Here is a 26,229-nt window from a genome sequence, read left to right on the forward strand (position 1 = left end):
ACATTCCGCCACCCACCCCCCTTCTTCCCTTCAGCACCCACATTTATAACGTCTCCCACCTTGGTTTTGATCAGGGAAACTTTTGGATTAACAAATGAGGTGGGGGCCCAGCCGGCATGGCTCAGTGGATGAGCGTCAACCTAGGAGCCACACAGTCACGGTTCGATTCCTGGTCAGAGCACATGTCTGGGTTGTGGGTTGGATCCCCAGTGTGGGGCGTGCAGGAGACAGCCGACCAGTGATTCTCTCTCATCACTGATGTTTCTAGCTCTCTCTCCCTCTCCAAGATCAATAAAAATATATATTTTAAAAAATCAAATAAAAAATCAACAAATCGGGTGGGGAACACCCAATACAATATACAGATGATGTATTCTAGAACTGTACACTTGAAGCTATATAATTTTATTAACCAATATCACCCCAATAAATTCAACTAAAAAGAAAAAAAAAGCTGAAAAATAAAATAAACACAAATATAAAATTCCCTTTATTATTCTGACAGGTGAGAGGATCTCTTAGCAGTCATGCTTCTGCAGATAACTAGAAAAGGGCACTAAATATATATATATTGCATTTTAAAAAACTATTAGAAAGGGAAAGTCCTTCCCAATTCCTTTCAACCTTACATAAGTTCACACCCAGTAGGATGACGAGAATCAAAGAGTTAAATCAACAAAGGTTAGAAAAAAAAAAACCGAAAAAAAAAACAAAGGTTAGCAAAGATGTGGAGATACTGGGGTCATCGTCGACTGCGTGCGAGCAGGATGTAAAATGGTGCGGCCACTTAAAAAACCAGTTTGGCAGTTCTTCAAATGATTAAACACAGAGTTACCATATGACCCAGCAATATACCCAAGAGAAATTAAAACAAATGTCCACACAGGCACCTACACCGAACATTCACAGCAGCACTGTCCACAACAGCCAGAAACCGGGGCGGGGAAACAACAACTGTCCATCAACAGATGAATGGCTAACCCAAACGAGCTCTACCCACACAATAGAATGCTATTCTGCCATAAAAAGGAGTGGAGTGCTGATACATGCTACGACATAGATGAATCTTGAAAACATTATACTAAGTGAAATAAGCCAGAAACAAAAGGCCACATATTGTATGTTTCATTCATATGAAAGTCCAGAACAGGGACACAGAGGCAGAAAATGGATTAGTGGCTGCTAAGCATTGGGTTGGTGATGGGGGTGGGGTGGGGATGGGATTACGGGAGGGTGGTAGTTAAAGGATCGGGATTCTCTTTTGAGGTGAAAATGTGCTAAAAATTGGCCGTGGTGATGGTTGCACGTATCTATGAATAAACTAAAAGCCAGGAAGAAATCAGCTATATATTTCTGTTTGAATTTTGATGCTTCCGTGTAATTCACTTTGCCCAGTAGGAGTGCTCTGTAATCTCTATGCACAAAAGAATTGGAAATTAACTCCTAAAGTATTCTATTGCAAATCCTTCAAGGAGGCAAAGAATCCCTTTAGAAAGCAAAGAATTGCCTCTCTAATGTAGCCAACAAATTCAGAGCTTCATACTTCAACTTTGCCTAAAAGAAAGATACACCTATTTTATGTCATCTAAGAAGTTATCTGAACACTACGTTACCAGGGCACAACAAATATGGTAGTGTTTTAAGTGGTGTTGGGATTGCAGGGGTGAGGGCAGGGAATAGTTGGTGTTTTAAATAACTGGTGCAACTTGCTACCTTTCACAATGCCACATTGCCAAGCAGGCATCTCTCCCATTCCGAAAGCATGCACCATGAAATTATCTCACCCCACATGGAGTATCTGTAATTGAACAGCCAAGTTCACGGTAGTAAATTCCAGAGTAGCTCTGGGTTCATACTGCATTAATTTTATATAATCTCAGGATTCTAACCCAAGGAGAAACTGTATAAAGAATTCTTCTTTTCTACTGTATCTTAACGAACATTAGAATGTTTGATGCCAGCAAAGAGTGGGAAAGGAAGAGAATCGTATGCTGTCTGACATTTGTTTGTGCTTCCAGTTTTCAAAATAAACATCAGATGTCAAATGTCTTATCCTTCTCCCCTCACTGTGATGTAGAAGGAGAAAAGGCAACTGGCTGACTTTTTTAGCATTTCATTACCCAGACATTATCTCAACAACAGCTGGTGTTTAAACACTGAGCTGAAAAGCCCCGTGACTACACCCACGTAGGAGATAGGTCCCTAAAACTTAACTCTGATGTACATCCTCAGAGCTTTATTCTATCTTTTCCATGTAAGAACAACTACTTTTCAATCATTTTCACCTCCCCTCTCTTCACTCACTCTCAAGCCCCGTGCCAAAGCTCTCCTTATCACCATAAAACCATACAAAACTCATATACCATGGTGAAACACCATTCAATAATGAATTTTTTAAAAAGTCATCTTTTTTGGCTCTTTCAAAAAAACAACAACACCCTTGCCTGGCTAGTGTGTCTCAGTGGTTGAGCATCGACCTATGAACCAGGAGGTCACAGTTCAATTCCCAGTCAGGACATATGTCCAGGTTTCAGGCTTAATCCCCAGTATGGGGCATGCAGGAGGCAGCCGATCAATGATTCTCTCTCATCATTGATGTTTCTATCCCTCTATCCTTCTCCCTTCTTCTCTGAAATCAATAAAATGTATTTTTAGAAACCCTATAAATTATCACCTTAATCCTAGTCTCTATCAAGTTGGGGTATAGTTAACAAATATGCCATATCTTTGTAAGACTCTGAGGTTCAAAAGAAAAATGAGTGGAAACATATGTACATTTGTCTAAAGCCGTAGAATGCACAGCACCAAGAATGAGCCCCAATGTAAATATCATGATGTGTCAATGTCTGTTCATCAGTTGCAATCCTCTCTGAGGGAGAATGCTGACAGTGGGGAGGCTGTGAGTATGTGGGCACAGGGATTACATGGGGTATCTGTGTACCTTCCTCTCAATTTTGCTGTGAACCTCTTAAACTGCTCTAAAAAAAATTAGGCTTTTAGAAAAACAAAAGAAGAGGAAATGAGAGTTATTATCTTTTTGAGATACTACTGGAATATTATGGTTAATGATAAGATGTCTGGGATTTGCTTCAGGACAACATAAGAGAGAGTCCAGATGAAAGACCAGTGGCTACAGGTGGATAATTATTGAACCTGGGGGATGAATTCATGGGGGGGGGGGGGGTTAATCACACGTGTGTGCTTTTAATTTTCCAAAATACAAAGTTTTAAAAGGGGGAGGCATTGAGAGCCTCCCACCTAAACCCTGAATTTCAGCAGGAACATTCAACTTCCTCCTCACCCACCAGCCAAACGCACTTGCAGAGGACAATGAGCAAAAAGGACTTAAATCTGCACAATCCCTCCTCCTTGCTCCCCTAGTGAGCACAGAAAGTCTGGAAAGGGTACCATGAAGGGGAGACTAGGGAGAGGAGAAGGGGGGAGCATGCCATGGGGCAGATTAATGAAGTTACTGATCAGTCCTTGAGCCCCTGAAGAAGGGTGTCTCCCTGTGGGAAGATGTCCCACCAGGACCTGCATCAGTGACAATGGTGTTGCTCAACTGTGTCTGGTGCTGAGAATCACTGGGGACAATAGTTAATCAGATTCCTAGACCTCTCCTTGACAAATTCTGATTTAGTAGGCTTGGGCCAGAGTCCTCAACTCTGATTGCAAAACAAGTTTTGGGGGAAGTTATGTTCAGTCAAGTTTGAGAAATTCTGAGTTAGAAGACCCACACCCTTCTCCCTTTCCCCAGGTTTAAAAATAAACATCAAAAGTGTACGAAAATAGCAATTGTTTGGGTTGGTGAGGTCACCGATAGGGTGCTGTTCATTCCTGTTTTCTGATTTTCACGTATAGAAAAAAAAAGTCTCTCTTGCTCAATCTGTAGGCTTTGTGACTGAACTTCAATTTCAAAGGCAATGTTCCAAACTCATTCTGACACTCGTCACTGAGTTATCCGAAAAGATAATGCACAGGAAATTTTTTTTAATCTTGTGCCCTAGGATTGACCTTTGATTTTGCTAGCTAAAGACGGCTATAATATTGACAACCACAACTTACTTGTGAAGAAACCGCTCTTCAAGCTTGAGAGGGAAGAGGGAAGACCAGCGAGTGCTCACTGTCAGAGAAACGAAGCCCCATGCTTCTCAGCCAAGAGTTCTGCTCAGCCCAGCAGGAGTGGCTCAGTGGTTGAGCATCGACCTATGAACCGGGAGGTCACGGTTCAATTCCTGGTCGGGGCACATGCCCAGGTTTCGGGCTCGATCCCCAGTGGAGGGTGTGCAGGAGGCAGCCGATCAATGATTCTCTCTCATCATTGATGTTTCTATCCCTCTCTCCCTCTCCTTTCCTCACTGAAATCAATAAAAATATTTTCAAAAAGAGTCCTGCTCAAATAAATACCTCCACAAAGAGGCATGCTCTTTGCAAAACTTAACCACCACTCTATTTCATAAGGTAAGGCATGGAGTAAGAGCAAAAACTAAAGCCGCTGCCAGTTATCAAAGCCCCTCAAAGGGTAAATCCTCAGGTAATTCTCAAACCTGATAGCATTTCAGGGGGGGAAAGTCTAAGTATGTTTAATCTATGTTTATACGTTTTAGCTATGTGTTTATTTAATGTAGAATCGTTACTGTTCCCTCCGCTATTGTAATAGTGCTTGAGGGATGCGAAAACGATTTTAAATGTGTCCATTATAACAGATATAAAATGACTTCTGCTCCTCTCTCAGAATATGAAGGCTGCACTCAGCACACCTTCCCTCTCACAGGAGAAAGGTCTGGAAGCAGGATGTGTCCAAGGCCCCCGGGATCCAGGTGGATCGTTATCGGCCACCCATTCACTATGAATCCCGGATTCATAGTGTAGATGAGATCACCCCTGGACCTCTCCCCCTTCACCTCGTGCCTCTGGCCCCCGGGGGCCTCAGGAAGGTCTAAAGAATGAATGAGTGGGTAGTGATTTCCACTGCGGCATAATGAAGCTTGTTGAATTGATTTGAATTAAATGACCATCATTTTCTCATTGATCACAAGTTGAGTTGAGGACAGTTCGCACTTAAATAACACTTCCACAATCATTGAGCCCATCTAAACTCCCTTAATATGTCCTGTGCTATCAAAGTTGATGACAATTCAGGACTAGAACACTCAGCTTCTCTCTCCTAATCAAAAGTAATTCATTACAGCAGTGGGGGGTGGAGGCAGGCATCATCTAAATCTGAGAGTGCAGGGGAACTGGCCCGGAAGTGGGCTGTTCTGAAGCAGGAGTTGGCTAGGTACAGGAAACCTCAAGCAATGGAGCGTGCAGGGCACAAGGGTGTGAACCAGCCCAGTGTAGGGAATGGGGCGGGGGGGAGGGGGGGAGGGGGGGGCGGGGGGGGGGGGGCGTACGCACATAAGCAGCACAACTTTATAGTAAAAGACCTAAGAAACCAAGCAAGAAAGGGAGATGATTTACTTTGTGTTTATAAAAGATCACTCTGTAAGGAAACAGGGGACCATTTTTGTTCCTGACAGAAGACAGACAAGAGGAGACAGAGAAAAGGGCAGAGCAGTGTGGCCGGAGACCGGGGCCTGAGTTTCAGACGTGGCAGAGGAGGTAGGGGGCTTCAATTGTCAATTTTAAGTTGTCTGTGCGTCTCTCTTCCCAACACACATCCTCAAACACACACACAGCTCTATCTGAACAGATTTTTGTTTGGTATGTGTGTGTGTGTGTGTGTGTGTGTGTGTGTGTGTGTGTGTGTATGTGTGTGTGTGACCTCTATATAAAAACATGTTCTACATAAAAACTGAAAGCAAAGAGTAAATTAATAGATATATATCTTTTATTTTGCAGGAGAATTTCATGAAAAGAACTGAAAGTGATAAAACTCAGGGACACCATGGAAACTGGGATAAGAATGGCCACTTTGGTAGACCACCTCTCTCTGGTCAAGAAACAACACCACCTCTCCACCCCTACCTTGATACCATGTAAATTCACCAGGAGAGGCTGAATGTTAGACTAATAAAATTTTGTCCAATTTGAATTTCTCAAATGACTACCTGGCTTTTACTGCCACCTCCTGGCCCTTTCTGGTATGCCTATCCTGAACCACTGATACTAATAGCCACGCACATAATAAATCAATTATTACATTAAAGAATCTCTAGCCAAGCCTGGCCAGTGTGGCTCAGTTGGTTGAGCATCATCCCCTGCACCAAAAGGTTACCTGTTCAATTCCCAGTCAGGGCACATGCCTGGGTTGCAGGTTTGACCCCCAGTAGGGGGCGTGAAGGAAGCAACTGATTATAAAGTTTCTCCCTCACATCGATGTTTCTCTCTCTCTCTTCCTCTCTTTCTAAAAACATCAATCTAAATATATATATGTTTAAAAAATAATCTCTGCCCTAACCGGTTTGGCTCAGTGGATAGAGCATCGGCCTGCGGACTGAAGGGTCCCAGGTTCGATTCCGGTCAAGGGTATGTACCTTGGTTGCGGGCACATCCCCAGTGGGGAGTGTGCAGGAGGCAGCTGATCGATGTTTCTCTCTCATCAATGTTTCTAACTCTCTATCACTCTCCCTTCCTCTCTGTAAAAAATCAATAAAATATATTTTAAAAAATAAAAATAATAATCTGTGGCCAATGCAAAAATTCTCATCAAAATATTAGCAAACTGGATTCAACAATATATTAAAAGGATTATATATCATGACTGAGTGGTATATCCCAGGGATGTAAGGATGGTTCAACATCCGTAAATCAGTCAAAGCAATACATCAAATTAACAAAATAAAGGATAAATGCCATATTATCTTCTCAATAGATACATAAGAAATATTTGACACAATTCAACCCCCTTTTGATAAAAACTCTCAGGGTATAGAAGAAGCATAATAAAGGCCATATATGATGAACCCACAGCTGATATCACACCCGATGGTGCAAAGCTGGAAGCCTTTCCTCTAAGATCGGGAATAAGACAAGGATGCCCACTATCAGCACTTCTATTCAACATGGTATTCAACATAGCAGCCTCGTATTTTCATATAAGAAGCCTTTTCCTCTCTGGGTCAGCCACCCAGAAAATCAAATTACTCACTCGGAGAGTTGCTTAGTGAGGAAGAAATCAGGGCCAGGGCATGGGCCAGAGGACACAAATATGTCTGGCATCCAGCTCTGAGAGATGGAGGCGTCGGCCCCACGACAGGGAGATTCTGCCACTGCACATGGCAAAGCAAACTGCCGAACAGTGTCCCGTCCCAGGCACTGCTTGAACAGGAATTGTCAGGGCCTGCCTTTTGGTGTTTCCCCGTCTAGTTCTGCCCAAACCACCTCCCCTTCCACTTGGCAGACTCTTTGCATGAGTATGATTAAAGCCTCCGGTGAAGCTGCCATCAGACCCGCAGCTCTGACCCACGGGGCCCAGCCTAACAGCCTGCTCTCAGGGACAGGCCGTGTCTTCCCTATCTCTAAGCTGTTGGAGGCACCCCTGGTCGTTTCATGCACTTCCAATAAACAGGTCATGACAATGTCCATTTGCTGAACGATGAGAAGTTCCCAAAGAGCCTGCCCATCCACGTCCCGGATATTCCTCTCAAGCACCCTTCGGGGTTCTTTGGGCAAATCCTATGTGTAGGGGGCGGCTATAGGGTTAAGCCTCGGACTGACCTGTTGGCAAAGCCACAAACAAGTCCCAGCTTAGAGGTCACAGCCCTCTTAGCATAATTAAGCTTAACCTTATGATGCCCCCTAGATCCTATCTGGGTAGCTAATGGGCTGTGGGAGGTGCAGCAAGTGCTGCCAAAACAAGTGAAACTTGCAAGAACATTGTAACTATGGTGACCACTACCTTGTTTACCTCTGGCTATAAAATAAAGGCTCAGCTTGCCGTCTGGATCTTGCTCTGTGGCCTTAGCCAGGCACAGGAGGTCCACCTAGACCCAGCTTATTCTCTTTGTCTGTCTTTTCTTCAATCCTTCACCGCCCTCCCTCAGGCTCACCAAACCCTTGACTGAGCTAGCCCGGCACAACTATGATTCTCATTTTACAGAGAAGGACAGAGATTCAGATATTGTAGGTGGTTTTTCCGAGGTCCCAGAATGAGCGGGCAGAAGGTTAAGACTAAAACTCAGATCTCTTCCGACCCCAGGTGAGTATACTGAGGGCACCAACTCTTCCCGGGGAACATAACGGAACGTGCCTGACCGCCCGCCGGTATTATCTGTGTATAACAATTACTCACAGAGCGTCAATAGCAGCTGTGTCACGTCTGGGTGCCGGGACACCATGACGGCCAATTTAAATAAGGCTGCTACTTCCGTGGGACGTACATTCCATCGTGAGAGACAGGCAGGGCCAACTGCAGCTGGCGCCGAGCCCCGAGCCCCGTGTGGAGGATGGAACAGGTGACATAACGTGCTGGCTGGCTATTTCTGTTTGAGGCACCAGGGGAAGCTTGTCTTAGGAAAAGGCATTTAAGCCGAGATGGGAAAGACAAGTTGTCACAGGATGATGAAGAGGAAGAGCCCTCCTGCGGGAAGGGACAGCTAACAAGGAAGGGCAGAGGGCAGAGGGGAGGTGGCAGGAGACACGTCAGGGCAGTGGGTAGGAGCCAAGCCTTATGGCGTTTTGTTATGGAGGATCAGCCTGGTTTTATTTGAGTGCCGAGCACCGTGGGAAGCCACCACTGCTACAGAGCTGGGCTGCTTTTCAGTAAGTCACAGCGTTCTCGACCAGCCTCTACACCCCCCCAAACCCCCCGAGTCTGAGTCTCAAACGGCTCACGGTGGCTAGTGCACCACGCTTCAAGTCCTGTGTGAATATACAGTGTTTCCATAATTTGGTAAGAAGTACCTGAAAAGCTCAGAACACAATTTATCATGAGGGAGGAGAGAGGTTTGTCCTGTCTGAAAACCCATACCCCTAAGTGGCAGGTTTACAGCCCCAGCATTCGTGCAAATCAAGCTGCAGGAGGCGCTGGCTGTCTCTTGAAAGAGCTCAGTTGGAAATGCTGGAGACAAGGCCAGGCTCCCGTCCACACCCACCCGGCAGCAGCATCTCCCTCAGGCCCATCCTGCTCCCCCACAGTTCACTGCTCAGATGGCAGCTGACAGCTGCTTTCTCTGAACACAGACACAAAACCCACAGCCGTCCGATGGCAAAGGGATGTTTTAAAACCCCACAAAGCAGGGAGAGCGAAGGAGAATCAGGAGAAGAGAATGATGGGCCGAAGGTGGGGGATGCACGCCTTCTAAACAGAAATTCGCTGCCTGAAAACACAGTCCTCCCGCCCACTCTCCAACGCTGCTGACACTAGGAGTGAAAAATGGCCCTCAAGTCCGGGTTGGCAATGAGTCACCAAAGCCTCTGACCTAGGAAATCGCCCTCAGGAAACCATCAGGGATGAGGTTCTAAAAGGCTTCTGCAAATGTGTCCAAGGAGCCATCTATATGTATAAAAGGCTAATATGCAAAGTGTCCCTTGGGAGTTCGACCGGGAGTTCACTCGCTCGCTATGACATGTGCTGACCACCAGGGGGCGGCATGGAACATGGCAGGTGACGGGTGGTGGGGCCCTGAGGGAGCAAGGGAAGAAGGAGGCGGAGGGGTGGGGAGGTGGAGAGGTGGGGAGGCAGGGAACCTGATCGTCTCTGATCGCCAGCCAGGCCTAGGGACCCTACCTGTGCACAAATTTCATGCACCGGGTCTCTAGTTATTTATAACATGGCAAAATTGTAAACAGTGATCAGCCACAGAGAATTGTTAACTAAATAACAGCAAAGTTGTAGAAAGGTACACCATACAACTGGTAAAATCATACTCTAAGACACAGAATCTAAAAGAGGACAGGAAGAGATAAACCAAATAACTTACATACTTATATGCACAGCCCATGGATATGGGCAATAGGGTAGTGAAGACCTGGCTTGCGGGGGGGCGGGGGCGGGGGGGGCCGCAGGCTGGGAGGAGGAAGGGGAAAAGGAGGGATGGGAGATAACTGTAACACTATCAACAATACAAAATACATTTAAAAATGAAAAAAAAATAAAAGAATATTTCATCACGTAAGGGAAAATTCAGAATATATTAAGTCTAAGAAGTAGGTAGTAAGGAAAAAAGGACAATGAGTGAACCCTTGTAAATAAACTGCACGCGAAACCGAAGGCAGTGGGAAGGCAGGGGTGGGCGCCTGGGGAGGCTGCACAGCCCCATTTTCCACTGTCTGCGCTGCTGGTGTGCTCACTGGTGAGCAAGTGGCCGTTACTAAAAACTCATTTGGGTAACCGCTGGGCGTCAGGAGGGCGCAGAGAAAAATGATCAGAAGAGCGAGCAAGGTCCTTTCTGGCGGAGACTCTGGGACCTGCACCTCCGTGAAAACAATTACCGAGCGTCCTGCCTGCAGATTTCCCATTGAACTCCCCAGGAGTCCGCATCTGCAGTTCTCAGATTATCGGGCCAGTCAGCCACTGGCTGCTGATCTAAAATCAACTGCACTCGGAAGACTGGACTGCGGTCCTTCTCCTCGTCCTCCCTCCCACTGTCCCTGTGCATCACGCACACACACCCCGCTCCCCGAGGCGGGGATACCCCCGGTGTCCATACTCACACACTTCACAAGAGAAGCCCACACCCGTCCTCCCTGGCACCGCTCACTGAGACAGCGCCCCCCACACAGGGAGGCACCGGAACCAAACGGGAGGGAGGGAGGGAGGGCAGCAGAAGGAACCGGGCCTGGAAGTCAACACACCGGGCTCGCACCTGCACGTGGCCACCGACGAGCTGTGACCTTGGAAAGGCCACTGACCCTCTCTGAGCCTCCGTTGCCTAATCTGTAAAATGAGGGCGTCAGACAAGCTGTGAGGTCTAATTTGGCTCTAAAATTCCAGAGTTCGTAATCTCCCCAATGTCTCACCTCCAAAGAAATACCTGGACCAGGGGGAGAAGTCGGCCCAGTGTACTTGCAGCCCATAGGACCTTCCCAACAATTTCCATCTTACAGTAACTTGCACTGTACAAGTCTGGACCTTGCAAAACAATTTAAGCGCCTCTTTTGTGGGCCTGTTGGGAAGCCATTCTTTATAAACACAACATATATATATATATATATATATATATATATATATATATATATATATATCTTTTTGTATTACAGATCAGCTGTCCCTCTATTTTTTTTTCCCCATTGCCTCCTCCACCCGATTCCTGCCCTACCCCAGGCCTTCGCCACCCTATTGTCTGTCATAAACGCAATCTTAAAGCATGTGTTTGGTCCTGCAGAAGCACCACTTACATTTGCTCTGCCCTCAATTCTGAGTTCTCATATAGAGGGACCAATGGTCCCAGTCCGTCCAGGACTGAGGAGTCCCTCGGATGAGACTTGCTTTGCCAAACCCAAGAGCGTCCTTGGCCAACCAGGTCAGTGGATCACTCTACCTCTTGATATACCTCTGTTTGGTTTTCTGCTCCCGAAACACCCTCTACACGCCACGTCAAAACAAAATACAACACACCTTTCTGACCTGTACAAACACTGCTGCTCAAATCAACACCACCACCGATCATCAGCTGTACACCCTGGGGTGCCTCAGGACGCTTCTGTCCTCAGGTAAGGGCGCCTTCATGCACCACGTCCCATTAGGTGCTCTGAGATGGGAGGGGGTTTTGTAATCAAGGAAAAAAAAACACACACACACAGAAAGAAATTTTTGTAGGCAACGAGAACCAGATGAATAAGAAAACCCTTACTTTAGCACTGAACCCTCGCCGTACATTAATTCACCACATCGTTGCTGCCTAAAGGAGACAGCAACTAAAAAACACAGAAAACAACCGAAAAGTCAACAAAATAATCCATTTATTCACGAGTCGATTCTTCCGACAAGTTTGTACAGAGCACTTATTCTGTGCCAGGTGAACAATCATGAAAGAGAAACACAAAAACATGGAGTTTACAATCTCCGTGTCTACTGATCATTCATGGATATTGATCAAAGCATTTAACAAACTCATTTCCCAAACTGGCTCCATTCTACCCAGTGTGGCTCAGTGGATAGAGCATCGGCCTGCGGACTCAAGGGTCCCAGGTTCGATTCCGGTCAAGGGCATGTATGTACCTTGGTTGCGGGCACATCCCCAGTGGGGAGTGTGCAGGGGGCAGCTGATCGATGTTTCTCTCTCATCAATGTTTCTAACTCTCTATCCCTCTCCCTTCCTCTCTGTAAAAAAAAAAAAAAATCAATAAAATATATATTTTTTTAAAAAGAACATTAACTATTTCACCCTTAAGACCATAGAAAAATGAGAGTATCATTAGAAGATCCATCCGTCTCTTCCAAAACACTGCATGTTTGTGGAAGATAGACATTGTGACTTCCCTTTATGACACCCTTTGTGAAACTGACCAGGAAGTGTTGAAAAGCGAAGTCGAAGAGCAATAAATGAGAACGCGTAAAGCAAGAAGACGGAAAGGAAGCTGTGGCGCCGCTTGTGACCAGCGAACTGTGCCAGTCGTCCTGAGAAGCAGCGCGCCACAGTCAGAAGCCCCGAAGTAACGGAAGGTTCACATCCCATCTCAACTGCAGAGAAGTCTTAGAACAGGGAGCAAAGGAAGGTAAGTGCCCTGAACTCAGCTTTCAGGAGTCCTCAGCAGATGCGAGAGAGGGGGTGGCACAGGACTGTGGCTGGTTTAACCTCAGGCACATGCCTTTAGAAACCAGCAGGTACATTACACAGCGCAGCAGCTTGAGAGGGGTGGGCAGTGGTCGCTTTCAGTCACCAGCTGGTCACAGGAGGGTTGGGAAGGCGTGTTTAGTAACAAGAATGCCTGGGTAGGAGCCTCAGTAAGTGTGAACTAGAAGGCTGACCACCAGGTGCCCACCGCAGAATCCCAGCCTTCATCTCCGATTCCACCCTCTCCCCCAGCCCCACAGTCAACCATTTAGATTATAATGCCAGTCGACTCTCCCTCACAAATGTCCCAAAGTTGTTTTTCTGTTGATTACCACAGATCTCGAAACACGACCCTGATTCAGGCCTCCATCACCTCGTCTGCCTTTCCTCCTCACTTCAATCCATCTTTCCACCAAACCCCTACCTATCCAGGAGCTTCTAACCACGCTGAACTTCTCCCAGTTCCCCAAATGTGCTCTCAGAGCTCTCAGCTTTGGGCTTTGGGATACGCTGGTCCCTCTACCTAGAGCACCTTTCCCCCAGCTCTCATCTATCTATTATCTCTTTCATTCCTAAGCATCCCTCGGGTTTCCTCTTAGATGTTACTTCCTCTGAGAAGGCTTTCCAAGATCCCCTAGACCAGTGGTCGGCAAACCGCGGCTCGCGAGCCACATGCGGCTCTTTGGCCCCTTGAGTGTGGCTCTTCCACAAACTACTACATGCGGGCGCGCACGTACAGTGCGATTGAAACTTCGTGGCCCATGCGCAGAAGTCGGTTTTCGGCTCTCAAAAGAAATTTCAATCATTGTACTGTTGATATTTGGCTCTGTTGACTAATGAGTTTGCCGACCACTGAACTAGACTGAGCCAGGCACTTCTCCTGGGCACAGCACCCTGGGCTTCCACCCTCACAGGGCCTGTCTCCCTGCACCGGAATAGGTTTGGTTTTTATTTTTTCTAAGCAAGTCTCTAGACCATGCATTCTGCAAGGACAGAGGCTGGACTTGCCTTGTTTGCCTATGCATCCTTGTCATCGAAACCAAATCAGCTCGTTTAAATCAATCAGTTCACTCGTGAATGAGTAGAGCTCAGTCCCTTAACTGCTGTTGTCTGTCTGGACCACTAGACTGGCCAGGCTCTCTGACCCAGGGGTGGGCTGTGACCTGATTTCTGTGTGTCTCCTAAGCTGGATCTGTCCAGAAGGCAATGCCTGATGGGCACTGTGCTGAGAGGAGGCAGTGTGTTGGCGCCTAGGTTGTTTATTTCTGCACTTCAGGTTGAGACCCATTAGTTCAAAAGCTGCCAGTGCCAAACTCAAACTCTTATACATAAAACTAGAGGCCCTGTGCACGAAATTCATGCACAGGTGGGGTCCCTAGGCCTGGCCAGTGATCAGGGCCAATTGAGGCCTTCTGGCCACCCGTGGAGCCTTCCTTCTCCAGCTGCCAGCTGCCCGCCAGGGCCTTCCTTCGTTCTGCGCCGCCCTCTGGTGGTCAGCGCACATCATAGCAAGCAGTAGAACTCCCGGTCTCCCGGTTGAACTCCCGTGGGGACACTTTGCATATTGGTCTTTTATATATATAGATTGTTTTGAATATAGCCCAAATAAGCAGACTTTTGCCACCTATAGCCCACTTCCTATGAAACTTCCCAAAATCTGCTAGTAACAGATCAGACACACCTCGGGGCTACAGAGATCCCAAACCACTGCTATCCTTAGTTCTGTAATCCAGAGTCTCCTGACCACACTGACCAGTGACGTCACCTTTGCATCCTGATCCCACTCCCCCAGAGAGTGCTTTCTCCCCTCCCCTTCTGAGTTTGGGCCCCACAGTGTAGCTTCCCTATTGTGAGGGACTTCCCCCGAAAGCAAACCCCTCAGAGCATCACCCAAATAAAGCTTATGTGTGCGACTGCCACCTCGTGCTCCTGTCTTTGTCCTTGATCAGCCCTGGAACCCCTCCATCTCCCTACAGGCAGAAGTCTGGGGAAGCCTGCATACTTAGAATTTCCATGCAGTCTCCCTGTGATCATTTTTAATCTGTCTTGTAACCCTAGGTTTAAATTTATCATCTGGCTTAGTCAGTATTACTTCTAAACCGAATCTTCACCTGCAGAATTCTGTTCCAGCAATTCAGAACGGTCTCCAATTCTCATGACGCTGGTTATCCACCTCAAATCTCATTGGACTTTCAAACTCTAGCCCCTATTCCCCTGCCTTGGACAACCATTTGGGGCACTGACTCCATCAGTCCAGTCCATGCTTCTGGCCCATGCTTCCCAGGAGCTACCCCTGGATGATGTAAGAAGAGGGCCTTGAACCGAGTGCTCTCTGAAGTTTCTAGTTTCCATCCCCAAGATTCCATGGTTCATGATATTTGCAACAGAGCTTACACTAATGTGGCTGGAGATGGAATCGAGGATTATGAGCACAAAGCAAATGGCACTTAAGGTCTTGTTTGTAGATCTACAGAAAAGGAAAGAGATTTGTTACCATAATCAGATCCTGTGCCTTGATTTTTTTTCTATTTGTTATGACACAGAGTAAGCCTGAGTTCCTACTAGGAACGGTGGAAGGAAATAATTCATCATACATGTTTCTGAAGGCCAAGTACATTTTCTTGGTGGAGTTCTAACCATCCAAAAATATCTAAAAATGAGCTCTCACTTCACACAAATCAAATAGCGCAGTGGTAAGAAATGTTAACACACCTTTCCCTTGTGGACATGAGCCCAAGCCCAGGCTTTATCCACACGAGACTCTTGGAAGGGAGAATGGCTGGGAATCTGAAGACAATGGATAACTCCAACGGCTAGAAGTGATCGTGGTCACGGATTTTAGGAACCTGTTGGTTTGAGTGGTTCTATCTGCCTGTCCTCCCAGCTGCATAGTAACTTTTTGCAGAACAAGGTACCCTAATCTTTGCATTTTGCTCTGGCCTCAGAGGCATCGACATCTAACAGATATGTGCACAGGCGTGTTTGCTGCTGAGGGAAAATCCTCGAGTGCTGTCTGTGGTGTCTATCTGAAGAATAAGATCTCCAGCCATAGCCTGGCCATGAACATACCTGAACACAAATACTAGAAGGAGAAGAAACAGAGAAAGAATGGGAAGCAATATTTAAAGCAATAATGACTAAAAATTTCCCCAAATTAATGTCCCACACAAAAACCAAAGATCCAGGAAGCTCAGAGAACACCAAGCAGAATAAATGCCCCAAAAACTACCCCTAGGTTTATTATACTCAAACAGCAGAAAATCAAAGATAAAGGGGGGGAAAATACTGAAAGAAGCCAGAGAAAGAAAAAAACCACCTAACCTATAGGTAAACAGAGATAAGAATGGCATCTAACTTTTCCTCAGAAACTATGCAAGCAAGAAGAGAGTGAAATATTTATAGTGTTTAAAGAAAAAAATACCAACCTAGAATTCTGTATATGGTGAAACTATCCTTCAAAAGTGAACAAGAAATATGTTGTTGGACAAACAAAAATGGTGGAATTTGTTTCTGGTAGACCTGCCTTGCAATAAATTTTTAAACAAAGTCTTCAGAGAGAAGGAAAATAATATAGATCAGAAACTCTAATCAACATTTAAAAAAAAAAGAAAGAGCATCAGAAAATGAATAAGTAAAGGTAAAATAAAAACTTATTATTTGTAATTTATCTAACCAATAATAGCCTTTTCAAAATTAAAAACAACAACAACAATGTATTGATGATTATAGTTTATATATAAGTGAAATGAATAACAATACTCATAGAAGTGATGGAGGGAATAAGGAATATTTTGTTATAAAAAGGATTTAGGAATATATCATTTCAAGGCACTTGTACTACCATGAAGTGGTACAGTGCTATCTGAAAGTGGACTTGGGTTAGTTGTAAATATATTGCAAACTTTAGGGCTATCACTGAAAATAAGCACATGATAAGATGCTCCACATATCATATGTGAATAGGGAATTGCAAACTAACGCAAGATACTACTACACACCTATTAGGATGGCCTAAATCCAAAACAATGATAACACCAAATGCTGGCAAGGACGTGGAGAGACAGGAACTCATTCACTACTGGTGGAAATGCAAAATGGAACAGCCACTTTGGAAAAACAGTTGGCAGTTTCTTACAAAAATAATCATTCTCTCACCATACAATCCCGAAATTGCACTCCTTGGAATTTACTCAAAGGAATTGAAAGCTTCATGTCCACACAAAACCTGCACACAGATGCTTGTAGCATCCTTAATCATAATTACTAAACTCAGAATCAACTAAGAGGCCCTTCAGTGGGTGAATGGATAAATAACCTGTGTTGCACACCAACCATGGAATAATATTCAGCATTAAAAATAACGGAGCTATAAAGTCATGAAAAGATGTGGATAAACCTTATATCCACATTATCAAATGAAATAACTCATTCTGAAAAAGCTACATACTGTCTGATTCCAACTGTATGACGTTCTAGAAAAGGTAAGGCTATGGAGATGGTAAAAAGATCAGAAATGAACAGGGTTGCGGGGAGGAAGGGAGGAAGAGAGAGTGCAGAGAATTTTTTGAGGCTGCGAAATTGTACTGTGTATAAATGGTAGATACGTGTCATTATACATCTGTCAAACAGACTACAACACTAGCATAAATCCTAACATGAACTACGGACTTTGGGTGACGATGATGTGTCAGAGTAGGTTCATCAGCTGTAACAAATGTTCCGCTCTGGTAGAGTGTTGATAAGGAAAGAATCTGTGGAGAAGTGGGGCGAGGGTTGCAGGGGTCAGGAGACATATGGGAAATCTCTGTACATCCCTCTGAATATTGCTGTAAACCTAAAACTGCTCTAAAAATAAAATCTTTTTTTTTTTTTTTTTTTACAAAAAGGATTTTAAAAAGGGAGTCATGAACACGTATTTGAGGAGAGGTGAGAGAAGGTGATGGGACTGCAGGTACTAGCAAGGGGCTTCTAGGACTCCGGTGAGTTCTTCATTTGAATGGCAGATACACAAGCGAATCACTGGTGAGTCCCCAAGTCCCTGGATGGACGGCCCCATGCTGGCCTTAGAGGTAATGGCTGTTGAGATAACAGCTTTGCTTTATGCTTCAGCCTCGCTTTGAGTTGTGTCTTCGTCGTTACTCATAATTAAAATCACCCCAACTGATACGGCCTCTTAAATTGAATCACCCCAACTGGGGTTTGGTGTAGTATAAACCATCACTTGATCCTATTCAGTTTTGTCTAATCGCACCATTAAAAGCTTAGCACATTAAGGAAGATTTGTTTGGAAAGAAGAGACTGTCCTCAAAACAGCTCAATGTTTTTCCAACATGAAAAAGGCCTCTTCCTTGAAAAGGCTCTGATTAAGCGTGTGAGACTCCAAGGACAATTGGGATTGTTTTTTTATCTATAAATCACCAAACAGATAAGAGTCAGGCTTGTACTCTGGCCCGCCGGCAAGGAGCGGCTTAATCTGGCCGGAAGATCACACATTCCCCATAAGATCACACATTCCCCATTGGAGCGACAGGCTGGAGGTCAGACCACAGGGTGAATGCAGTGACCACAGGGCGTTCTCCAAAGGAGAGCAAACAGGGAAAAGAGGAGATTTCCTTCAGAACGGGGCGCGGCCAGTGCTTTTTTAACCTGCGGAATAAAGAGCAGTGGTTTCTCCGCAGTCAAGTCCTACCCTGGAGACAGTCCTGCTGAGGAAATGACTTCAGTCCCACCTACTTGCAGACATAAAGAAATGGGTAGGCAAGAAAAAGGGGCCAGCCCGACTGGCGTGGCTCACTGGTTGAGCATCAACCTATGAAACAGGAGGTCATGGTTCGATTCCCGGTCAGGGCACATGCCTAGGTTGCAGGCTCCATCTCCATTGAGGGGCGTGCGGGAGGCAGCCGATCAATGATTTGCTCTCATCATTGATGTTTCTATCTCTCTCTCCCTCTCCCTTCCTCTCTGAAATCAATAAAAATATATATATATTTTTTGAAAAGGGTTTGCCCAAGACAACTGCACCCCCTTGTGCAGCTTTCCTCTGAAGCCAGCTCCTGCCCTCGTTCCGACAGTGATTCCCATGATTACCTAGGGTCCAGCAGGAGACGGCCCTCAGGAGCGGGGCGCTGCCGTAGAAGGCGTGCATGTACATGAGGTGCACCATCAGCTCGGCCAAGCACCAGCAGACGAAGAGGCGGCCGAGCCCCCGGGCCAGGACGGGCAGGCTGAGCCTCAGTGGGCACTGCTCTGGCTGCCGCATCTACAGAGGAAACAGAAGTCATCAGACTGCACCTCCGTCTTTCAAATCTTTCAAACAATCCCCAAGACAGTGGTTTTAATGAACTGCCTCAAGCATCACTGCTGTATCTACGAAAAGAGGGTGGGTTTCGTTTGCCTTGGGAACAATCCATGGTCTTGAGTTAAAAATTCATGGCTGAGCCTGAAACCTGTCCCAAGGAAAGAACAGGATGGGGTCGATCAGCCAGCCTAGAACCAAGAGCTAAGCCGGGTTCCACAGACCTTCACACCAGCAACAACCCTGCCAAAACCTGGGACTCTTGGGTCTCTTGGGGTTCAGTGCCACCCTGCCTGTCTTCATCCATCACCCCCTCACGTCTAAGGCTGGTAAAAGTAGGGCCAAGTCAGGAAGGCGCCCAGGACTGATAAGCGAAAGGCAAAATGAGAGGTGGAGCCTGAGGACAAGGGAAAATTACGTGGGGGTGTGTCATCTGAGCTTACGTCGTGTTTGAAACCAGGCAGAGTAAACAGTCTCTGGCTGAGCAGGTGGTACAGGGTCATGGTTAAGAACATGAGATAATAAAAAAAAAAAAGAACATGGGATCCAGCCCTAACCGGTTTGGCTCAGTGGATAGAGCGTCGGCCTGTGGACTGAAAGGTCCCAGGTTTGATTCTGGTCAAGGGCATGTACCTTCCTTGCGGACACATCCCCAGTAGGAGGTTTCTCTCCCATCGATGTTTCTAACTCTCTATCCCTCTCCCTTTCTCTCTGAAAAAAAATCAATAAAATATATATTTTTTAAAAAGAACATGGGATCTGATTCTAGCACAAACCACACAGCTGGGTGATCCTGAGCAAGTTGCTTACCCTCTCTGAGGCTTGGTTTCCGCATACATCAAAGGGGCGGGCGGGGGGGGGGGAGGGGAGAATGTTGTGGTGATTAACATAATAAAAAAAGGACTAAGTGCACCACCTGGCACATGAAAAGCACTGGACGACTGGTAGTTAATCTCTTGTCACTACGTGCCTTGTACTCCACATTCTTCACCTTCACCTTCTTCCCTCGTGGCGTCCCAGACCACCAGACACAGGGCACAATTAGGAAACGATTCAGAGCCAGATGTCAAAGGTGACGCAGGGATGTCTGGGTTATTCATAGACTCAGACAAACCACTCAGAGTAGACTCAATACCTGTGGACAACACAGACCCCAAAAATCAAAGTCCTGCCCAGGTAGCCTGGTTCTGTGACCTCACCTGACTGCCTGCTGTTTAGGGCTGCACAAAAGTTGAAAACACAAAGATGACGAAATGTATAAGCAAGCTCTAAGATAGGAAGTGGATTCCATTTCAGCCTTACACCACTGGACCAGCAGAAGACAAGAGGGAGTGTGGGAGTTTTCTAGATCTGACACTCCTCAGGGCAAAACTTCCCACTGGGTTTAAGAAGGCACAATTCCGTGCATCCACTCGCCCACAAGAGACTCCTCTGCCACGCTCAGCCTGCCGCCCTGGCTGGTTGCCTCCGAATGCGGGGTAACAGAAATGTCTACACGGCAGAGAACAATCCAATTTTTCATTCTATTTGCTTTCACTTAAGGCAGTGGTAACTGCCCTGGTCAGATGGCTCAGTTGGTTGGAGCATCATCCTGTACACCAAAAGGTTGTGGGTTCCATCCGAGGTTGGGGCGAGTGTGGGAAGCAACCGATCAATGCCTCTCTCTCTCTCCTCTCTCTCCTCTCTCCCCCAATAAAAAGTATGTCCTTGGGTGATGATTTAAAAAAAAAAAAAGTGGTGCCCTACCCGGTTTGGCTTGGGGGATAGAGCGTCGACCTGCGGACTCAAGGGTCCCAGGTTCGATTTCGGTCAAGGGCATGTACCTTGGTTTCGGGCACATCCCCAGTAGGGGGTGTGCAGGAGGCAGCTGATCGATGTTTCTCTCTCATCAATGTTTCTAACTCTCTATCCCTCTCTGTAAAAAATCAATAAAATATATATATATATTTAAAAAGGGTTATCTTTCTTCAGAGTCGGGTCATTATCACATTCTATTTTTATCTTCAGTCTAGTAGCCTCCCTTTGACTTAAAAAAAATCAGCCTTGGTCGCTGTCAATCCAGCTCACCTAACAAGCAGACTGCTCTCCTGTCCACGTGCAAAGCAATTCATTCGAGATATTTCCAACCTGGGGGAGCGCCAACCTTGAGCCCACTGGAAACTGCCATCAGCGGGAATTCAAGGCGCCACTACAAAAATGCACGTTAACTCATCTGCAAAGTGCATTTTAAAGCAGATTATATTTTAAAACCTCATTTCATGCAAATTGCATAAAAAGGAATATTGAAGGCTTTTAAAGATATTCGGATGATGACAGATGACAGTTTTCCAAGAGGAAGAGTTCCTTTCCTTCTCACAGTAATAATACGAGTGTTTGAGAGCCTGAACGAAAGCCTTCCCGAGCCGCCCGTTCACCTGTGCCTCCTGGCGCCAACCTCTGTGTTTGGTCCAAGGGCTTTGGAGTCGCGGCTTATCCCTCTGTGGCGGGGGAGCTTCTGCCAGCCAGGGGCCACAGATGATCCCTCTACTCACAGCAAGCCATTCCCCAGTCAGACCCTGGCTGCCCCTCCCCAGGCACCCAGACCCAGGCGGTGGTAGACAGCGGTGTCTGCCAGAGCAGCGAGTGGGTGTTGCTGCCCCAGGACTGGGCCTGGTCTGGCCAGCCTGAGCCTCCAGACCCGCATGTCCACAAACCACGCTGCACCTTCTCTCTGACTACCGGGCGCTCAGCACATGGGCATGAAAAGGCTCCCATCTTTATTCCTTCCACCCCAACGTGCTCTCTCTGCCTCCGCGTCACCACCTGTCAAGTGGTAATAACAGCTCTCTCCTGGGGCCTGGCTCGGAGCAAGTGCTCAGTTGGTATTATTTATTACAATTCGTGTTATTCCAGGTAGATGCTGGAACCAGAGCCCACTCCAGACCCTGAGCAGTGTGTCAGGGACACTGACTGTCTATCTGGCTCTTGCCAGCCCCAGCCCCTCAGGGACCTGCAGCAACTGCCTGGGTCTCCCTTCCGCAGGGATAAAACCGGCACGCTACCCAGAATTCCCTGCTGCTGCACCCACCAGACTGGACAACCAGGGTCTCCGTTCTGGCCTAAATTTACCCCAGAGTGGCCGGAGCAACAATAACAGTAATGGTTAACACCTTGTAGTGTTCATGTATCAAGCCACATTACGTATACACACTCATTTAATTTAATCCCTATTCAAGGCTGAGAGGGAGGTACTATTATTCTTCCCATTTAACTGATAAAGGAAACTGAGTCACAAGGAAGGTAACTCACCAAACACTCTCCAGCCCCCACTGAACAATTCAAGCTCTTTAGAGTGAGGTGTGGTGGCTCAGGCTCCTCGCTAAGCAAACAAAGAGCATGTCCTGCCTTTCCCTCCTCGCCCCCTTCCCTCCCCTCTGCCCAGGGCTCCCCCATAGCTCAGTATCTGAATTCCACAGACCATGGGATTAAAACAAATAAACAAGCAAAAAAAAAAACGGAGCCTGGAACTCCACATGCCATCAGAGATGACCCTCAAGTTAAGGCACGGAGGCCTGTTAACGGGCAAGTGTTACCTGTTCATGATGGCTATGTGCAAATTCCACGTGCCTCACATTACAGAGGACACCTCTTCTTTACGTCCCTCATCTTGTGTGTGTCCATGTATGTGCTAAACAATGGGTGAGAGATACCTTCTCCCAGGGCTGTGCCCAGCAAGGTCCTCTTAGCAGGCGGGTTCGCAGATTTCTGTGTGGGACTCTGCTGCCCCCTGATGGTACAGCTCCATCTCCTGCTCTCAGGAGTTTGTAAGCATGGACCTGTGCGTCTAAGAACTGGGAATGTCAATGTTACAGTCCTTCTATCTGAAGGCATTTATTCAAACACTCCTTCAGAGCAAGCCCTGCCAGTTAGCCTTCTTCCTCCCCACCCCACCTTTCCCTTCTCTGAAACACCCCTTCCACCACTAGATTAGCTTCCTACTTCAGCTGCACCCTTTCCACCCCCTTTTCTGTAGGAGGTAAGTGCCCCGCAGGCAGCTTTGGCTTCTGCAGAAACCTCCTGGCTGGGTTTTCATGTGCCCGGTAGCTCACTGAACGTTTTGTCTTTTCTAGACCATCTTCTCTATGAAACTTCCTCGATCGTAGACAAAGGTTTCCATTTGTCTTCCCGAAGTTTCCTGCTTTGGGAAATTACTTCCAATTTGAAAGGGGTAGAAAAGAGAGAGCCAGGGCACAGATGCCACCCAGGCCCCACCCCTGGGCCCCGGGGGAAGACACCAGGCCTGCTCTTCCCCAGACTGAGACTCAAGAGAACGGGCGCCCTTGGCTGAGAGTCAGGTGGCGGTCATCTCAACGCTCACCTCTGAGCGACAGAGAGAGGACCTGCCTGGCCCCACAGGGGCAACTTCAGAGGAGCAGCGGAGAGAGGAAAAGAAGGATGATTCCCATAACAACGAAGTGCACCTCCCACAGGGCCAAGCTCCTCGATGGACAAGAGGCAGTTAGGAAAATGTTTCCATGTCTCTGAGAATCACTGCCCGGCTTCAGAGAGGTGTGGGGGGAGGGGGACTCGGGTGTGCAGTCCAAAAGTTATTGACTGCACCGTTGGGAAGAATAAAAACTCTCAATGGTGAGGAGACTGTACAAGAGACAACTTGGAAGGCCTGAGCCCACATTACCCTGTGCCCCCCACCCCACCCCCCAGTACCCCAATCTTCTGAGGCGCTTAGGAGAGTGGTTTTCAACCTCTAGATTCATCAGAACCACCTGGAGGGCCTGTGAAACCACTTGGTTGGGTCCTGCTCCACCCCCACCTCCACTCTCTACCCTGAGCCTCTGACTCAGCAAGTCTGGGCGGGGCCTGAGAATCTGCACGGAAACAAAGTTCCCAGGTGATCCTGGTGCTGCAGGTCCAGGGAACACACTTTGAGAACTGGAGTTAGATCCGCTGTCATCACTACCCACCTCTGTCTTACACAATAATTTTGAACAGAATTTGCAAACAGATTTAAAATTACTTCAGGACGAAAGAATGATCCTATGCAACCCAAACTGAGGTATGCATATCCACATGCTAAACAGTGTCTGCCCAGAATACCAAGGCCACCTACAGATTTGCAGAGGAAAAACAGCTAAATAATTTAACGGGCACTTCTAAAACCGACATTATTGTTATCATGCAGGAATATACTTTCGAGGACAGTGGAATTTTTAAGACAGAACTAAGGGATTTCTAAGAACCCTCTGACTTTTCCAGGGGTCACGTTTCGTGTTCTCCTCCGAAAATGTTCTACATTGGCTCTGCACTTTAAACCGCACTTCTAGGCCTGTGTGTGTGTGTGTGTGTGTGTGTGTGTGTGTGTGTATTTTTATGTGGGTCTGCACATGTAATGTGTGCACATGTATATTGTGTGTGCATGCATGTACTGCAGGTACAGGTGTGTACTGTGTGTGCATGCATGTCATTCTCCTCACTTCAATCAGGATTTTGTTTTGATGGTGAGAGGTAGGAACCTCCCATTTTAGGTGTTTTCAATTACTAACACTGTAGGTGAATTAACCGCATTAACATGTTCCATGAGGCTAGCTGTGGAATAAGAAAAAATCTAAGTGGGAGGAAAAGTGAGGTGGGAATGAGGAAGGTGGCTTGACATGAGCTTCAAACCAGGTTGCTGTGGAGAGAAGGCTAGCAGGGTCCTGGCAGACACGGGCACCAGACGCAAAAACACACTTGCCCACCAACCCTCCAGCTCCACCCTCCATCCCATTTACATCGCCCTGAACAGTTCCCAGGCTATGGCAGTTTGTGAAAATAAGAGGGAGCATACTATTTCCCAATCAACAGCTGAGACAGCTTCTCTTTCTACTTTGCCAGCAATACCAGGAGAACCCAATTTCTTCTTTCCCTGGGACTGTCCTGCGGGCTCCCCAAGAGTTCCTCGCTGTGCCCAGTTATTAATCCTGGTTGTCATAGTCCATCAAGAATCAGGGTTGGGACAAGTCGAGTTTAATTTTGAGGGCTGATTTTCCTGAAGTATTTCTTATGTTTAAAAAAAAAAAATCAAGACAGCCAGCCAGTGTTGCTCAGTGGTTGAGCATCAACCCATGAACCAGCTGGTCACGATTCGATTCCCGGTCAGGGCATGTGCCTGGGTTGCAGGCTCAATCCCCAGTAGGAAGTGTGCAGGAGGCAGTCAATCAATGATTCTCTCTCATCAGTGATGTTTCTATCTCTCTCTCTCCCTCTTCTTTCCTCTCTGAAATCAATAAAAGTATATTTTTAAAATACCAAGACAATAATGTGATTTAAATTTGTGAGCACTATGCCTGGGTGGTGTTGCTCAGTGGTTGAGTACTGACCCATGAACCAGGAAATCACGGTTCAATTCCTAGTCAGGCAATGCCTGGGTTGCAGGCTTAGTAAGGGGCATGCAGGAGGCAGCCAATCAATGATTCTCTCATCATGGATGTTTCTATCTCCCTCTCCCTTCCTCTTTGAAATCAATAAAAATATATATTTTTAAAAACAACAACAACTCAGGGGTCACTTACATGAACATGGCAACAAGGACAGAGGCTGAACCTACAGAACACTAATCCAATTCCCAGGGGCCTACCTGTCCGATGAACTCGGGGAAGCTGAGGATGGGCCCGTTGTGGAAGACGGGGTAATAGAAGACGTAGGCCATCATCCAGGGCAAGGAGTAGAAGGTGCGCCCGCCGGGCAGCTGCTGCCAGCAGAACTCGAGGCTGAAGCTGGTGTAGTACAGGCAGCGGACGGTCAGCGTGAACTGCAGCAGGTAGTACTCGTTTTCTGTCTTGTACCACCCTCTCTGCAAAGTCGCCAGGAAAGAACAGCCCATGAGTGGCAAGGAGGGACCTGGCCCAGTCTCCAGGGAAGGAGATTTCTTCCACAGGTAGAGCCGCAGTACCATAAAGGGAGCCGAGAACCACTGAACAGCAGGTAAATCCGTGGTAATCAAAACAAGCAGTTAAACAGCAGCGGGCAGAAGAGTGTCTCTAATACCAACCACCAACTCAGCATTAAGCCTGATGCAACATAATGAAGGTTTTCCCAGGATGCACCTGTCGGATCCATCCAGTGGGTATCCTGAAGGTTAGCCACAACCAATGGACACTGTGATAGCTCCTCCAACAATTCTGAAGACAACGCGAGGCTTATACATGTCACACGGATTGTCCACTAGCTCATCTGTCCCATCAGGTGCCCAGCCAGGGCACACGAAGTCTAAGTGCCATCACTTGAATCAATGAA

General features: G+C 46.8%; 1 protein-coding gene across 5 annotated transcripts in view; it reads right to left on the reverse strand.

Moving 5' to 3' along the window:
* HHAT (hedgehog acyltransferase) overlaps positions 1 to 26,229 on the reverse strand; it is a 174,308-nt gene that overhangs the window by 108,188 nt on the left and 39,891 nt on the right. For all 5 annotated transcript variants that reach the window (XM_079761620.1, XM_079761624.1, XM_079761623.1 and 2 more), the window contains 2 exons: positions 25,571 to 25,786; positions 18,750 to 18,921 (listed from right to left, as the gene is read on the reverse strand). In XM_079761620.1, coding sequence (XP_079617746.1) covers positions 18,750 to 18,921; positions 25,571 to 25,786 — 388 coding nt within the window. The remainder of the gene's footprint in view (positions 1 to 18,749; positions 18,922 to 25,570; positions 25,787 to 26,229) is intronic.

Source organism: Cnephaeus nilssonii (assembly GCF_951640355.1).
Source record: "Cnephaeus nilssonii genome assembly, chromosome: 21".
In the NCBI taxonomy this organism is placed as follows: Eukaryota; Metazoa; Chordata; class Mammalia; order Chiroptera; family Vespertilionidae; genus Cnephaeus; species Cnephaeus nilssonii.